Below are 17477 nucleotides of genomic sequence, written 5' to 3' on the forward strand. Positions count from 1 at the left end.
AGCACTTATCACACTGTATTAAGAGTGTTAGGCTAGTCAGTGAGTTCTAGGTGGTCAGAAATAGTCTGGCTTATTTATGGATGTATACTGTATCTAGTACATAAAAATCATAGATCAATATTTATTGACTCAATGAATTAGTCCCCTTCAGAAATAAAACATAAATTTTAACTAATGTCTCAGTTTTATTAAGCATAATAGTGTCTTTTAAAATAAAAAGAAATGCCATTAAATTCTATTCATCAATTTATATTTATTAAGAATTATTTTTGTGCTAGGTACTGTCCACCATGACCTTTTTATAGTGTAGAGGGAGACAGACACACAAACAAAAGGAAGAAAGAGTTTAAACAAGTCTGCCTGGGACTGAGAGGAAATATCTTTTTTTGTTTGTCAGAGTCAGAGCACGTTTCCCGATGTCGTTTGGATAAAAAATCACAAAGAACAATGCTTGCTGTTGTGGACTACATGAGGAGACAAAAGAGGTAATATAATGAATATTTCTTCTTGAGTTTGGGGATTTGGAAGTGTAACTTGCTATTGTTGGCTGAATTTTAACATGATATTTGAGGTGATAAGGCAGCAACGTGCTGTATTTAATTTGTGTGATTCTTATATCTCCTTGTAATAATCCATGTTGTAATAATCCAGGGTAGTGCTTTGGTGAAATAAGTGTCAGGAATTCTGAATTCTAGGTCCTATCTGTAGCAGTGTTATCTTTGCTAAATCATGCAACCTTTTGAGGGTTTAATTTTTTTAGTCTACAAAGGCATAGGAAAGGAGTAAGTTATTTTTCTGGTTACTTTTAGTTGCATTACTTCTATTTTAACTTTTCTCTTTTAGCTCATAGAAGTAACCACAGTTACGTAAAAGTCTCATTTATGTACCTTTATTATAAGATATAAGTTTCTTTTGTCAACTGAAAAACAATATTGACTTTCATCACCAAAAGATTTATTTGGGAAAAAGAAAGGGTTGCAACCCAGTGCACACATTGCATAGCTGCCAAGATGGACAAGTACTTACAGAGGGAGAAAGGGAAGTTGAGGGGAGGAGCAGTTACAACCGTAAAGCTTTATTGTAAGCACAGAGCCCTTCCTGGAGGGTTCTTGTGATGACATAGAGTGTAAGAACTCCTCTCATAAGCCCTGGCTCCTCTCATAGGCCCTCCTGACTAATCACATTTGTTTAAAGTCCCAGTCATAATCTTTATCACTTTACTGTGGATCATGGTTCTCAAAATCTGTGGTTCTGTGCGTGTGAAATAATATCGTGCTATGGCAGTGTTTATTTTCTTGATGCTGATAAATTGCTTTACAGTATATAGTATCTTTGTTCCTATTGTTTCTCATGAGATTTTTAACAGTGAATGCAGGAATTGCTAGAGTGGGTGGTCTGACTAATCTGTACTGCTCCAGAGTTGAGCAGAACTTTGAAGAAATAACGTAGTAGGCCGATACCTTAAGTGGGTAGGAATTGATGTCTCATGAGTGTGTGTGGTGGTGGTGGCAATAGTTGATAAAGAATGGGAGGAAGGGGTAGGGGAAAAATTAAAAACTGTTTTACCTAAATGCATTTACATCTTAAAAATTAATTCCTCTGTATCGTCATATCATTCTACTCTATTTCTAGAAAAAACTTCTAGGCCTTTCAATGTCTTTGTTTCTAGTTAGAAAGTTAGTGACTCACCTTATTGTTTTGTAATAAATCCTCTTCTGAGAAAGCCCATAAGAAGCTTCAACTATAGCTGGAAGCATCTTTTCTTGGTGTTCATAGGCAGTTTCACCTTTGAATCATTCATTTTAGATTTATCATTGAGGTAGAATGGTGTTGACATTGGTAGGCCTTGAAGAAGATAAAAGTTCTTAATAACTCAATTTTAATTCTAAATAAGACTGAAGAAGATTCCTTGAGAGAATATGAATGAGACATAGAATAAAGGATAAAAGGACCTGAGTTTAAGTCCAAGTCTGATTCTTAGAAGCTTTGTGCTCTCTCTGAACTTCAGGTTCCTCAGAATAGCTCCAATTAAGATTTGACTATATCATACCATGTTTCCCTGAAAATAAGACCTAGCCAGACAATCAGCTCTAATGCGTCTTTTGGAGCAAAAACTAATATAAGACCCAGTATTATATTATATTATATTATATTATATTATATTATATTATATTATATTTTATACTGGGTATTATATTATACTGGGTATTATATTATACCCAGTCTTATATTAAAATAAACATTTTATATACATAGCATTTATATTAGGTATTTTAAGTAATCTAGAGATGATTTAAAGTATGTGGGAGGTTGTGCATAGTTTAAACGCAAATACTGTGCTGTTTTAGATTAGGTACTTGAGCATCTGCAGATTTTGGTATCTGCTTGGGGTTCTGGAACCAGTCCCTCGCAGATACCAAGGGACAGCTTTATATATTGGGAAATGTGGGTTTTGGTTATTTGAATGTAATTTTCTTTTAAGTAGCACTTGCTACCATTATATTCTATATCAGCATACTTTGCCTTTAATATTGAAGTTAAAGAAGTGGACATAACTTCGTTTAAAATTTTTCTTTAGATCTTCTTCAGGAACAGTGTTTGATGATGCTTTCTGGCTAGAGTTGAATTATCTAGAAGTTGCCAAGGTAGCTCAGTCTTGTGCTGCTCACTTTACAGCGTTGCTCTATGCAGAAATCTACGCAGATAAGAAAAACGTGGATGATCAAGAGAAAAGGTAATGGAATTTAGAAGTTTGGTTTTTAAAATTCGTGTTGGTATTGTTTCAGTAAAGGTATGTATTAAAGATTTGTTCTTATTCCCCCATTTAAAAGATAGTTTAGATAGAACTTTTCTCTCTTTTAAAGAAAATGGATAGCTTTTTAAAAAGAAATACTTAATTCTGCTCTGAAGTAGAGATGTTTATTACTTAAAAATTGTAAAAATTATACAGGTAGGGAGCTACTTGGGGACAGAGACACTTATTTTTCCCTATATTCCAATATATGTTTCCCTATATATATATTTCCCTACATTTCTGTATATAGCAACTAGCAATTAATATAAGTGAACAATAAATATTTCCCAAATGGTTGAATGATTCCCTGATTTTGGTTTAATTAAGTTTACCACTACTCCCTCAGCTTAGGCTAGATCCATTTTACTTGTTTACTGTAACATAATGTAACTGATTCTTTCTGTGACTAAATCACTTTCATTATTGTGTTTATGTACCTGTATTTCAAGTTCTTTAATTTGCTTTTCCTCTGAGTTAAAACTTTCATAACAATCTAATAAATGTAATCCTAGATAATAGTGCAAAACAAAAACAACCAAGAGTTGTTTTAAAGTTCAAGAGTAAAAAATACAGTTTGTAATCCCAAATTCCCTCCTCAAATTTTTATTCATTTGAAATAGCCTACTGTTTATTTTTCTACTTAGCCTCACTTTCCCACTACAAAATCACTTATATTACAATATTGGAATAGCAGATATTTATTACATTGATATATTTCTCATGCTTGCTGCTACTTGTAATTTCTGCTTTGGATTGTCATGAATCTGGAAGCAGTACAGTTTTTAGACTGTAGAAAGCCAGGAACCTGAATTTAGATCCTAGTCCAAACATAATTAACTTAGTATACTTGGACTGATTTCTTAACTCTCTGGTTTAGTATTTAATTTCTGCTTTTCAACAGTTAAAAATCTACAATATGTAGATCATGTATATAATATGTAATTGATACGTTCACAAATCACTGTAGACTTCCTATGAAGACAAATACCGAGGTGTGACCAATAAATATGGTGAATGTTTACATTAAAAAAAATTATTATAGTATAAAAGACACTTTACTAGTAATCCCCCTCAAAATACTCCCCCTCACTTGGAACACATTTATCCCATAGTTCTTGCTACTTTCTGAAGCAGTTCTGGAAGTCCTCTTTCATGAGTGTTTCAGTTACGCTGTCTTGGCTGCCTCAATGTTCTGAATCGATTCAAAATGTTTACCTTTCATGGTCATTTTGACTTTGGGAAAGAGTCAGAACTCTCATGGTGCCAGATCCGATGAATAAGGTGGATGAGGACACACCATAATGTTTTTATTTGACAGAAATTGCCGTACCAGAAGTGATATGTGACACAGAGCCTTTCCATTGTGATCACAAATTATAGTAAATACTGCTGCTGAGTACCATCCAATGCAAAAGCAGCATGTCGAACCTTAGTAACAGTATGTGACAAGTTTCAACTTGCTCGGTGCAGTCAGTCGGGTGTGAGCTATGGTTGAGAGAAGGTGTGTTTTAAAGTGTGATGTAAATCATTCTCCATCATGACAATGTTCTGTGTCACACACCATTTCCTGTACGACAATTTCTGTCAAATAAAAACATTACGGTGTGTCTTCTTCCACCTTATTCACTGGATCTGGCACCGTGCAACTTCTGGCTCTTCCCCAAAGTAAAATGATTCAAGACATCGAGACAGCCACGACAGCACAAATAAAGACACTCACACAAGAGGACTTCCAGAACTGCTTCAGAAAGTGGCAAGAACGATGCAAGCAGTGTGTTTGAAGCAAGGGCGAATATTTTGAGGGGGAATTAATGGCAATGTGTCTTTCACTGTAATAAATTTTTTTAATTTAAACATTCACTGTCTTGTTTGATTACACCTTGTGTGTTGTCCTTTAAGTATGTAATGAGTAAGAAATTTATTATTGCCTATTCTTAGAGTCTTAAAAATTTGAGTCAGGGCCTGCATACTTGGTAGTAGTAATTATAATCTGAATTTGCTTACTATCTTGGTTCCATAGAATAGTGTTTCTTACTAATCTGGATTGTATAACTGAGCTCTTCTGTGAATATAAAAGTACAAGCACCTTTAATTTGAGGGTAGGTAATTATATAGAATGTGGCAAATTTTTGCAAAATTGATTGTTTAACAAACAGAAGTGCGTAGATTTTATTTTGGTTGACTTTAAGTGCTTGATGATTAGTAGGGCTTGCTGTTTGCTTTGACAGTGTGGTTTTAATTTTTGTTTTTCAGGTGCCTGATGGGGAAGGGAGGGCAAACAAAGATATGAGATGTATAGAGGGTGGGGAATGCTTGTTTTCTTCAGTGGCTCAGGTAAACTGAGACTTTATAAATCTAAAGTGATCGGGAAAAGTATAATTGTAAGGAAAATAGAGATCAACAGCTTATAAACACTATCAGGTCAAAGAAATGAATTGCTCTCTTAAGTTTCCTATTCAAGTTATTTAATAGCAAAATGCCTCCATACTATGTATTCAAAAATACATATATAAAGTTTTATTTGTTACCTTGTTCCTGAGGAAGTATGAGATTTCAAAGTTAGGGTTCATATTTTCTTAGAAAAAAAGTGAAAACTCCTTCCAACAGGATTTAGACATCTGGTATTGTTAGTTGACTAACCTCAGTTATTTTAGTGTTCCTGACAGAAATCCTGTCAAATATGTTTGTTGCCTGAATGAATGATAGCCTTAGACTTAACAAAGTGAAAAGTGATCTCTAATACTATTTTTCTTACTTTCCAAATTTCTCCTCTAAAAACTAATTTTTTCCTGTATGACTTGCTAATAAGGAAAAGATGTATAATATCTACATATAAGATTATAAAGCAAAATAGAATGGTGTCAGTACCATTATGTCAGTCAGTGGTCTCTGTTCCATTCCTCTGTGCTCCCAAGAGGTAAATGTTATCTAAAGTTTTGTGTTTATCATTCTTTTGGATGATATTGTTATGTAAATATGAACCCAAAAATATAGTGTAGTTTTCCTTATTTTTGAGCTTTATAAGAAATTATATGTGAGCTTTTCTACAACTTATTTTTTCGTCAGATTTATCTATGTTGTATGTTGCTGTAGTTCATTAATTTGTCACTGCCATCTGATGTGCCAGTGGGAGAATATGCCACAATTAATTTACCCATTCCCCTGTTCATGATGCATATCTAAGTGTAGAATTGCTAGGATATAGGATATGCAAATTTTCAACCTTATGAGATAGTGCCAGAGAATTTTTTCAAGTGATTATACCAATTTGCATCCTTCTCAGAAATGTGGATCAGTAGTAAACCTTACATTTGAAGAAGGGAGCCAGAGTACAACTACTGTGTTTCCTCAAATATAAGACATAGCCGGACAGTCAGCTCTAATGCATATTTTGGAGCAAAAATTAATATAAGACCCGGTCTTATATTAGATAAGACCGGGTCTTATATTATAGTAAAATAAGACCAGGTCTTACATTAATTTTTGCTCCAAAGGATGCATTAGAGCTGATTGTCTGGCTAGGTCTTATTTTCGGGGAAACACAGTATTTCTAGTTTGGGTGAAAAAAGTAAAGAAAAAACTAGAGTAAGTTTATAGGTAAATAATACAGGCACTATCACTTGTGATAGTATTTATATTATACATTGGATTATTTTTGTCATAGACACTGTATAGTTGTCATGATTTTAGAATTGAAATTACTTACAGGACTGGGTGTTGGATGTATAAATGTATGGTTTAAAGCTAAGGCCTTAGAGTAACAAGTCTGAGTTCTAATCCTTACTGTCACTTACTAGTATTATAATCTTGGATATAAGTGGATCTTACTGATCCACTTCTTTCTCAACACTTAATGTGATCAGACTTCTTAATTTTTGCCAATTTATGAGGTGTTAAGTGGTGTCTCAGTGTGATCTTGATTTGTATGCCTGTGATTATTAATGAAGTTGAGCTTTAGAAAAAACACTGACAGAACATTTAGGAACTTAATCAGATCAGCTGCTCTTATTTTTAAACAGGCTTGTTTATATAAATAAGAATATATTGACATATAGCCTTCTTGTATATGAGATTGTTATTAAAATGTAATTCTCATTGAAAGAATTAATATTCACAAATTTCTTTTCCATTCTAGACCTAAATGGTATTATGTTTTAAAGGATAAATGGTTCATTATGCTTTATTTGTGACCTTTGTTAGTTTTTCCATGGTCTATAGTATATGTATTAACAAGCATCAAAATAATATATTCTCATTAAAAAATGTGCTCTGTGACAAACAGAAATCTTACATTTGAAGAAGGAAGCCAAAGTACAACTATTTCTAGTTTGAGTGAAAAAAGTAAAGAAGAAACTGGAATAAGTTTACAGGTAAATATTATAGGCCCTATTATTTTATTTGTGATAATATTTATTTTACACTTTGTATTATTTTGTTATAGAGGTCATATAGATGTTACTTGATGTTCAAACTGAACTTATAAGAATGAGCGTCATATACTTAAATTCATGGTTTGAAGCTTAGGCCTTGAAGTAGACAGATTTGAGTTCTAATCCTCATTCTACCACTAAACTTTATAATCTTGTTGTGCAAATCACTTAACCTTTCCAACCTTGAGTTCCTTTATCTGAAAGATGGAAGTAAAACCACCTTATCTTATAGGTTGAATTCATACCATGCATTTTCTACCACAGTACCCTGTTCATTTTCCTTATAGCACTTAACATTTCTAATTAAATATTTATTCATTTACTTGTTTATTGTATGTCACATCTCAAGGCAGGCAGACTGCTTCTTCTGTTAATTTCTTAATATCCACTCTTAAATTGGCCCATTCTTTCTGAATTTCTTTGGTCAACTCATTCTTCTAAAATGACATTCTCAACTTCTCCACTTTGCCTAAACCTCTGATCTTCTCTGCTTTTGCTTTCAGCTTGCCTGCTACTTCTTGGAGAAAACGGGACATAGATAGATAGGAAGTCCCACCTACTATCAAACAGAAATCTCCCTGCATCTGCTCCCATTGTAACCTATTTTCTTGTTAAAGTAGAGTTTCTCTTTTTGTCTAAGACTAATCCTTCTTGTGCTTTATTTTTCATCAACTTTCTCAGATAATTTATTTTTTTATTGTGCTGTGCTCCCTCTCAATATACTCAAACATTTTCAGACTTTCTCTATTAAAAATATTCCCCTTCAAACTAACACAAAATCATTTCCCTTTTCCCTGTGTTCTCTCTTTTTTTAAGTGTCACCCGTTTTTCTTCCTTCCCTTCACAGCCAAACTTTGTGAAAGAGGGTACCTATATTTGCGGTCTCCATTTCCTCTCTTTCAACTCTCTACTTAATAAGTAGCACTTCGTAATGTCACCCATAAACTTCATGTTTCTAAGTCTGGTGGTCACCTTTCATTCAACATCTACCTTATTGTTTCATTAAACTTAACACCATTAACCATGCCTTGCTTGAAATATACTCTATCTACTTTTTTATTCCATTCTCCTGATTTTTCTCTTCCCGTTTTTTCCCTTCTTTATAGTCTTCTTCTCTTTTACTGAGTTTTTGGAGTATTTTCTGTGTACCAGACACTGTGTTAGGCTTAGGTACTGAATATTCCAACACCAAGGGCTTGATTTCATGTTTATGAATAGAAACAGTTTAATTACAATTATAGAATTATGCCATTATAAATGAATTTGTGTTTAGGAAATATTCTCTAGGGCAAGCACCATGAAGGCAGTTAAATTACTTTTTAAATTTTCTATTTTTTTTCTATTTTTATTTTACTGAGATTTATTTTACTTAGAATTAATTTTTCCTTTGTAAATTTTACAACAGAGATTTGAATCATCAAACCACTTCTTTATCCATATCATATTTATCAATTATAACAATGTAATTTTGAGTTTTCTTCCAAAGAAAAACTGATTACCTTTGTTTTTACCACATGCATTTTTTAAGAGTCAGACCTTGCTTCAGAATGTCATTTTCCCCAGTTTTAGCTGTTGACAGGATTGTTTGTTTTTGTTTTTATTATTATTTTTGCATGTTTTAAAAGCCTGGTAGGTTGGGATTTATTTCTTATCTAATTCATGAATTTGTGAGCAATTCTTCTCAAGCAGTGTACATAGTCATTCTGTTTTCTGGCATCAGTTTAGTGTGTTGCTAGTCCAAATCTTTAGTATATATTTCAATATCATTATATTTTACTTTTCTAACATAACATTTAGTGTTGAGAGTTACATGTTGGTAATGATATAATTTCCAATTCACTAAATTCATAAAGTGATATTTTTCCTCTTCAATTTTGTTGTTTCCTTGTTTTTAGGACCTGCTCTTAGAAATCTACAGAAGTATAGGGGAGCCAGATAGTCTGTATGGCTGTGGTGGAGGGAAAATGTTACAACCCCTTACTAGGTAATGCATTTTTCTAGGTAATGGTATAGTAATTCTGTTTGTGACGAAGTTACATGCATGTAGAACTCAAAGGTATTTTGAAATCTTTATAGACTAAGAACATATGAACATGAAGCAATGTGGGGGAAAGCCCTTGTAACATATGACCTTGAGACAGCAATCTCTTCATCAACCTGCCAGGCAGGAATAATTCAGGTATTTTTTTTTTCTACTTTGGTAAAGCACTATAAATATAATGCTGAGATTATTTCACTATGTCAGTGGAATATTTATATAGCCAGATCAACTTTAGAGATAAGACTGAAAATTACCTGTTTTTCCAACATTGAGCTGAAAATAAAAAACTCAAGGGCATACACAGGTAAATTGGGCAGGTCACTGATTAAAAAACAGTATAGATTTATTGATCATAGTCTTATTAGCTCAAAATAGAAGACATTTCTTGACTGTGTATAATGTACCAAGTAGTGAATTATATCCTTCACCTAGAATATCTCATATAAATTATTTCTCATAGTTTACATTAGAGTTGGTCCCAGAAGCTATCATTTCTGTGACTGGCTAATAGTCCTTAGCCATTCTTCCATCAGATGTTAGAATCTTTTGCGTTTTTGGTGGAACATGGTAACCAATATTTTGGAATTTTAAGTGATATATTGTGCACTGTTAAAATTTTTTAACATTACTTTTCATGTTTGGGTTTTTTGTGTGTTTTTTTCCTCTACTTTTCTGTATTACTTAACTTTTTTTTTTTTTTTTTTTTTTAACTGCTCAGGCCTTGCAGAATTTGGGACTCTGCCATATTCTTTCTGTTTATTTAAAAGGATTAGATCATGAAAATAAAGAGTGGTGTGCTGAACTACAGGAACTTCATTACCAAGCAGCATGGAGAAATATGCAATGGGACGACTGCATTTCTGTCAAGTACGAACTCTGAAATGTTTTTATCGCCATTTCTCTAGTTCTAGACAATACACTGTTTTTGTCTTGCTCTAAGAACAAACATAACAAGAGTGAGTTTTTATGTTTTTTAGATCCTGGAAGCTATAGATATGCCTAAATGCTAAAATAAGCCAGCAATAAGCAGTTAATGTACCTAGGCTTGAATTTCACTCTCTTCTTCCATAAGGGCAACTCCACCCCCAACCCCAAAATATAGTTGAAAATAGAAATATAAAATGTATTTTTCATAAGAATCTTCTCACTTATTGGCTATAAATTCAAAAAAAATACAGACATTTCCCTCCCTACTCCCTGCCACATTTTAGTCAGTCAGATAGCACTTTTTCCCCCCCATTCTTCCGCCTCCCTCCCCCCCACACACTCGGGTTCAAGCCATTGTTTTTCAGTCTAGTTGTGTAGGACACAGCTCCCTGGCCCATGCTGGTATTATGAGCCTTATACTGCCTCCGGCTGAGGTAGTTGGTCATCGATTGGCCACCCACTGCAGCTCACGGCAACTCTCGCCGGCTGCCAGCTGCTAACGCTGGCTGCCGGCCTCCCATGGCTGCCCACGGTAGCCCGTGGCAGCTCACGGCAGCTCATGCCAACCTCCGGCTGCTCATGGCAGCCTAGCTCCAGGGAGAGCTGTTGTTCATAATCTTAGCTGTAGAGGGCGCAGCTCACTGGCCCATATGAGAATCGAACTGGCATCCTGGGTGTTAGGAGCACTGCGCTCCAACCACCTGAGCCACTGGGCTGGCCCCACTTTTTTTTTTTTAAACAAACTCTGGCCAATTTTATTAAAGAAAAAATTTGCATGATTTACTTTTCACCAGTTTGTTCTGGCATGCTTCTAATGATATCAGAACCGCCTGGATCAGTCATAGCCAGTGTGCATACACTGTAGTATTTTCCACACGCTGTGCCCAATTCAATATGATTGTCACTGTAGTGATGGACACCAGTCCTGGCCAACATGATATAGTACTCCATTTTAGATTTCCTCAAGGCTGGGAAGTTATTGGAGGGGATGACCAGTTTTGCTTTGCCTTGTCTGATCATTTTCAGAGTCTGCTTGTATCCCAGCAGGTACTTCCCACCTTTCATTACAAGTTGGAGCCTAGCGTTGATCGACTCCAGTGACTTTTTATCTTCTTTGTGGCCACCATCTTCCTGCCTTAGGTGCGGGATGGCCCCCAACCAAAAGCAGCCACCAAGATGGCCAGGGAATGAGCAAAGGCCAGCCAGCACTTTCATTGGCTGGCTGGTACACAAAAGACTGCTTATCTTTATTTATGAAATATTTTCTTTTATAAAAAAATACTGCTAAATCACTAACACAAGAAGATAATGTTTATGACCTGTATGTAAGATCACCATGGTTTCTGAATGAAAAGCCAAATACCTAATTAATAAAAGATTTAATATTTATGTTAATAAGTCTTTTGATTTGGACATCAAAAAATTAAATCATATTAGTTAAATGTTTAACTGCCTTCATAGAAAAAATATTTTTCATTGATTGTAGTGTCTTTCAAATTTCACTGTTAGATTTCTATAAAATTTAGACATATGCTTTCATATTTTTAAAACATTTTACTCTGTGAGCTTGTTCCTCCTTACTTCTGTAAATCACTATATACTATTCTTCCCTTTGCCTACTCTATTTTAGCCACATAGGCCTTCTCTATGTTTTTTCATCAGGCCAATCTATTTCTACTTAAAGTCCTTACATGTATCTTCTTTGTTCTCCTGTGTGGCTTCTTATCATTCAGATTCTATCTAGTTTAATAACATCACATCTCAGAGAGACTTTTCCTGACCACCCATTCTAAAGTAGCTACCCAGTCATTCAGTTTTGTTTCCCTATTTTAATTCTCTGCATGTCCCTTTGTCACTATCTGATATTTTCCTTATTTATTGCCCATCTTCTCCAAACCAGAATATAAACTCCATGAGAATTTGGGATCTGATCTGACTTGCCCACTAATGGATCTCCTGCATCTAGAACCCTGTGCCTAGTGTCTGGTACATACTAGGTTTTTATTGAATAAATGAGAAGATAGCATATTTAGAACTAGGCACAATGTGTGAGAAATTATTGTTTTCCACTTGAAGCATTTAAATGACCAAATTCTTTGTATTTCTTACCAAAATTTCTAGAAATGCATTTTTTTAAGTGGAGAAATTTGAATTTCAGTTGTAAATTTTTATCTTTGGTAAAATTACTTATGTCTTAGGATTACATGTCTTAGGATTCTTTGTTTTTAAACACGTTTTTTCCTTTTATTTTTAAAATTATCTCACAGCAAAGGAATAGAAGGAACCAGTTACCACGAATCATTGTACAATGCTTTGCAGTCTCTAAGAGACCGAGAATTCTCTACATTTTATGAAAGTCTCAAATATGCCAGGTATTATAAAAAGAAAGTTATTGTACTTTAACATTTAACATTATGGCTTTTTTTCTGAAACTTGACAAATGATTTCAATGTAAGGATTTGCACTGGTAAGGGAATAAGAACTTGGTGGTGATGGTCAGGTTGTTTCCTTGGCATTCCCACTCTGCTCTCAAAAAATGTCCCTGTGTAATAAATAATTCACATCAGTATGTGTTGAAACTCAAACAATATCAAAAGGGGAGGCAATATCCATCCAGTGATTAACAGTTTCATAGCTTTTGGACATCTGAGAAATGAGTGCTGAGATGAGTTTTGTCTTCTGCAAGCATGTTTTTATAAGATTGGTGGGTGTTCCTATCTTAACAATTGTTTTCCATTATCTTCAAAAACTGTTCTTTGTTAATGTTATATGTTAGAGAATTTTCTTAATGCACATTTATCAAACATATATATATATGTTTGATAAATGTTTGATTATATATATATATATAAATGTTTGATAATATATATATATATATATATATATTAATACAGTGTCTGCTAATGTGGTTCAAATATATTCTTTCTTTAAAAAAAAATGTTCCCTTTGGGACCCCAGGTCAATTCTTTATGTTGTACCCTCAAGTAAGCCATGTTTATTCCCACCCTTGTTTTCTTTCTGGACCACTACACTGAGAGTCTTAATCTTGTCTCCTCTAGTAGTTGTAAGGAATTTACCTCTCTTAGCATTAGTGTTCTTTTTATAAAGTGGTGACTAATGGGCAATACTTACAGGCTTATTATGAGGTACAAATGAGATAATGCACCAGAAAGTACTTACCTATAACAGGTTAAACAAATGTAACATGTTTTTTGTCTAACAGTAGTTAGTGACTTAATCAATCCTGTATTTTATTACAGAAATAACATTTGCTACGATTCAAGTGCTTCCTATGTTCTAGCCATTTTGCTAGGTTCTTTTTATGTGTATTCTATAATCTTCAAAATCATTCTGCAAGTAAAAGCTTAGGTTCAGAGGAAACCAGCGGTGTGCCAGCAGTATACAGCCATAATGGCAGAACTGGGATTAAGATTTAGGTCTGCGATTCCAAGGCTGACTTCGTTTTCACTGCATTATGCTAGAGCTTGTAAATATTAGCATTATTAGATCAAAATCAAAGTGTATGATGAGAACTCTTTAACAACAGATTTGAACTTTTACCTTCCTCAAAACCTCTTCTTAGTTTTCATCGTGTCTTGTCTTTTTTTGCCACTAGAGTAAAAGAAGTGGAGGAGTTATGTAAGGGTAGCCTTGAATCTGTGTATTCACTCTATCCCACACTTAGCAGATTACAGGCCATTGGAGAGCTCGAAAACATTGGGGAACTTTTCTCAAGGTATGTAATTCATATGACTTTGTAATCCTCAATTGCAGCCTTTCTGTTACCGGTAGTGACTTGACAAAATCAAAAGAGACCGACAGTAGGTTTGTTTCTTTCCTTTTATCAAGATTAGAGTTGACTAGCCTAGTGAACTGTGATCTTATTAAAATAAACATTTTCAAAAGTATTTATTGCAAAAATTCAAGTTTTAAAAATTAGCTTTATCGTGCTTTCCCCCTTACTACTTTTTCCCTATTCTATCCCAGATAAAATTGTGTTTCCTCATGTTTTTGCCATAGTACTCGATACTCTGTTCTGTGTCAGCACTGTATTGGCATTTTATATGTACTCTGCCGAGCTATACTAGAAGCTCCCTAAAAGTGAGGCCCATTCTCTTGTTTATTGTTGTATCCCAGTGCTTTTTCCTGGTGACTGATTCTTGGTAAATGTTCAGTGGTTTAGTGAATTTGGAGTAGGTGTTTAAGGGAGATTGCCTCTTACAATGGTGAGAAGGAAGTGATCCAGAAATATTGGAAAATTAGGTAAAACAGTTATTCAGGTTGCTGTGGCTATAAGTTTGGATTATGTGACCCTGAGAAAGTCACTCTATCTCTATGGGCCTCACTTTCCTAATGTATATTTGATGACCTCTAGGGCACCTTTTAGCCCTGCCATTCTAAGTCACTATTATAAGAGGAAGGAAAGAGGGTATGCTAAGACAAAGTTTGGAATATGCTTTGTTAAGTAGAAGGGAGAAGGGAATTTTAGAGTCAGAAAATATTACGCTTTTTTCCCGAAGTTGCATAGCCAAAGATACAGCCATTGATGTGGCTGTATCTTAACTAAAGAATAAAAGAAAAAAACTGTTTTCTGCTTTCATTGATAAGTATATTGGTAGTTCTTACTGCCACAAATCCAGAAGCTTTTCCTTGGAATGAAAGATGTCTTCAACTAAAGAGAGAAGAGAATTCCTTAAGTAACGAGTAATACTCGTTACTAACGAGTAATACTGGCTCTATTTGTGGCAGGGAATTATAAGGAAGAGAGGCAGAGGGAAGGTTTGATGAGCTGGTGAACAAATACTTATGTTCTAAGACAGCAGTTCTGATAGTGTGATATGGAGAGTCTGGAGGTCCCCCAGACCTGTGCAGGGGGTCCATGAATCAAAACTATACTTATGATACTCATATAGCAAGATGTTATTTCCTTGTTTTGCTCTGTCTCATGAGGTACAGTGAAGTTTTCGTGAGGTAGCAGAGAAAATATCCATAATCTGAAAAGAGTATTTACACATCCCTCCCTTTTCCAACTACATATCTGTACAAGGGTAGGTTTTTTCATGTACTTCAACCATAACATCGTGTCACAACAAACCAAATGCAGAAGCAAAGATGAAAATTCAACTACATTAAGCCTGACTTCAGAGATTTGCAAAACAGTGTCATTCTTCTCACTAAATTTTGTTTTGGGAAGTATGGTTATTTTTTTTTAATGTTATTTAGGATATATAGTAGCTTTATTGTTATTGTAAAATAGAATACATTCGATTTTTCGCAGTTTCTAATGTGGTAAATATCAGTACATATAATCCAGTAAACAGAAGCTCTTTGGGGGCTTCAATAATTTGTAAGAGCATAAAGGGGTGCCTTAGATTAAAACATTTGATACCTGCTGCTCTAGGATCATTTTGGGAGGAATTATTAGTTCCTACGAATATGTGTCATTGTTTCCTTCTTTATCAAGCAACTAAAGAGCTTTCATTTCCCAGTCAACATCTTGTCATCGTCTTAGTCTCCCTCCTTCATCTTGATTTCTCTCAATACAGTAGTCCTGAAGGATTGGATAGTATTTCTTTAGTTTAAACATCTGGGAAGCAAATTAACTAATTGTACAATATGCATTTTCTCTTCTTTTAATAAATAATGTTGGTATTTGAAACCCATGTCAGATGCCAGCATTTCTTTCACTAGATTGTGATTTATTTAACAGTGCAGTTATGCATAGACTCATTCCCTGTGCCTGGCAGGTGCAGTAGGTAATTAATGAGTTGACTTCATTTCCTTGCTGACGTGTCCTTTTTTACTACAAGGGAGCATTGAAGCAGGACTAGAGGTGTAGGCATTCAGTGTGACAGGCCTGATAAATGGGTTCTCATTTCAGGAGACTGTTCTTTGTGAGGTCATAGAGTATTTTTAAGAAAATTTTTAAAAGTGTTCATCATCTGTGGCCTCTCTGCTGGACACTCAGAGGTCTGACCATTTGTAGTTTTCTATACTTTGGCCCTTATTTTGGATTATTTAGAAATTCCAGTCCTGTTACTGTACAAACTCCTTAGTAATATATCTTAAATTCAGAACCTGTGTAATAGCAATTATTTTATTTCATTTCTCTTGCTTATGTGAATTCAATGATTTTGCTTTCATGCTTTCAGATCAATTACAGATAAGCAACTCTCTGAAGTATATATTAAGTGGCGGAAACACTCCCAGCTTCTCAAAGACAGTGATTTTAGTTTTCAGGAGCCTATCATGGCTCTACGTACAGTCATTTTGGAGATCTTGATGGAAAAGGAAACAGTGAACTCCCAAAGAGAATGTTTTAAGGACATTCTCACCAAGCACCTTGTAGAGCTCTCCATACTAGCCCGAACTTTCAAGAACACTCAGGTAATAGGATTTAAAATTGTATCACCTCACCTCTTGACCTTTCCTTTTATTACCTAGAAAATAGAAAGCACAAGTAAAAAACCAATGTCTTTGAAGGACAGAGATTGCTATTAAAATATTGTATAGTGTAATTGTTTAAAGTTTCCCATTTTAGAATTAGACCTGAGTTTGAGCTTTAGACAAGGCAGTTACCTTCTCTAAGCCTCAATTTCCTGTTTATAAAATGAGAAGATACCTAACTTACATTGATAACAATTCAGTGATTTTTATATACTGTGTGCATACACACACGTGCATATACACATACACACACACACACACACACACACACATATATATATATATATATATATATATATATATATATACCGTATACGTATGTATGTATATATGAGAAAAACAGACAAGCAGATGTGGGGGCTGGGGAAGGCACGTAGAGATGTACTTAAGACAGTTCTGACAAACAGTCAAGTCCTCAATGAATGGTAGTTACTGCTTTCATTATTATTAATAGTAGCAGTAATAGTAAAAGCTATTCACATATATCATTTTCATTTCAGCTCCCTGAAAGGGCAATATTTCAAATTAAGCAGTACAGTTCAACTAGTTGTGGAGTCTCTGAGTGGCAGCTGGAGGAAGCACAAGTATTCTGGGCAAAAAAGGAGCAGAGTCTTGCCCTGAGTATTCTCAAGCAAATGATCAAGAAGTTGGATGCCATTTATTCAGAGGTTCACCTTTTTTTATTGGCTGAATTAGTATTTTGCTGTTATAAAAAAATCACTGTGATTTTAAAAAGTTTTAATAAATCCACAATTTTGTTAAAGCCTTGAAATTACTGATCCATGAACAAGAAATTATAAAAAGGAGTCTGAAAAATTAATATTTGTAAAAGAAGATT

General features: G+C 34.4%; 1 protein-coding gene and 1 pseudogene across 4 annotated transcripts in view; one reads left to right on the plus strand and one right to left on the minus strand.

Moving 5' to 3' along the window:
* Positions 1-17477, plus strand: part of ATM (ATM serine/threonine kinase) — a 119235-nt gene that overhangs the window by 62752 nt on the left and 39006 nt on the right. For all 4 annotated transcript variants that reach the window (XM_074335523.1, XM_074335525.1, XM_074335524.1 and 1 more), the window contains 10 exons: positions 398-485; positions 2579-2734; positions 7077-7164; positions 9120-9208; positions 9301-9403; positions 9984-10132; positions 12460-12564; positions 13809-13928; positions 16345-16579; positions 17140-17307. In XM_074335523.1, the coding sequence (XP_074191624.1) occupies positions 398-485; positions 2579-2734; positions 7077-7164; positions 9120-9208; positions 9301-9403; positions 9984-10132; positions 12460-12564; positions 13809-13928; positions 16345-16579; positions 17140-17307 (1301 nt within the window). The remainder of the gene's footprint in view (positions 1-397; positions 486-2578; positions 2735-7076; positions 7165-9119; positions 9209-9300; positions 9404-9983; positions 10133-12459; positions 12565-13808; positions 13929-16344; positions 16580-17139; positions 17308-17477) is intronic.
* Positions 10384-11640, minus strand: LOC141572189 (large ribosomal subunit protein eL30 pseudogene; annotated as a pseudogene).

The sequence above is a fragment of the Rhinolophus sinicus genome, linkage group LG06 (genome assembly GCF_036562045.2).
Source record: "Rhinolophus sinicus isolate RSC01 linkage group LG06, ASM3656204v1, whole genome shotgun sequence".
NCBI lineage: Eukaryota > Metazoa > Chordata > Mammalia > Chiroptera > Rhinolophidae > Rhinolophus > Rhinolophus sinicus.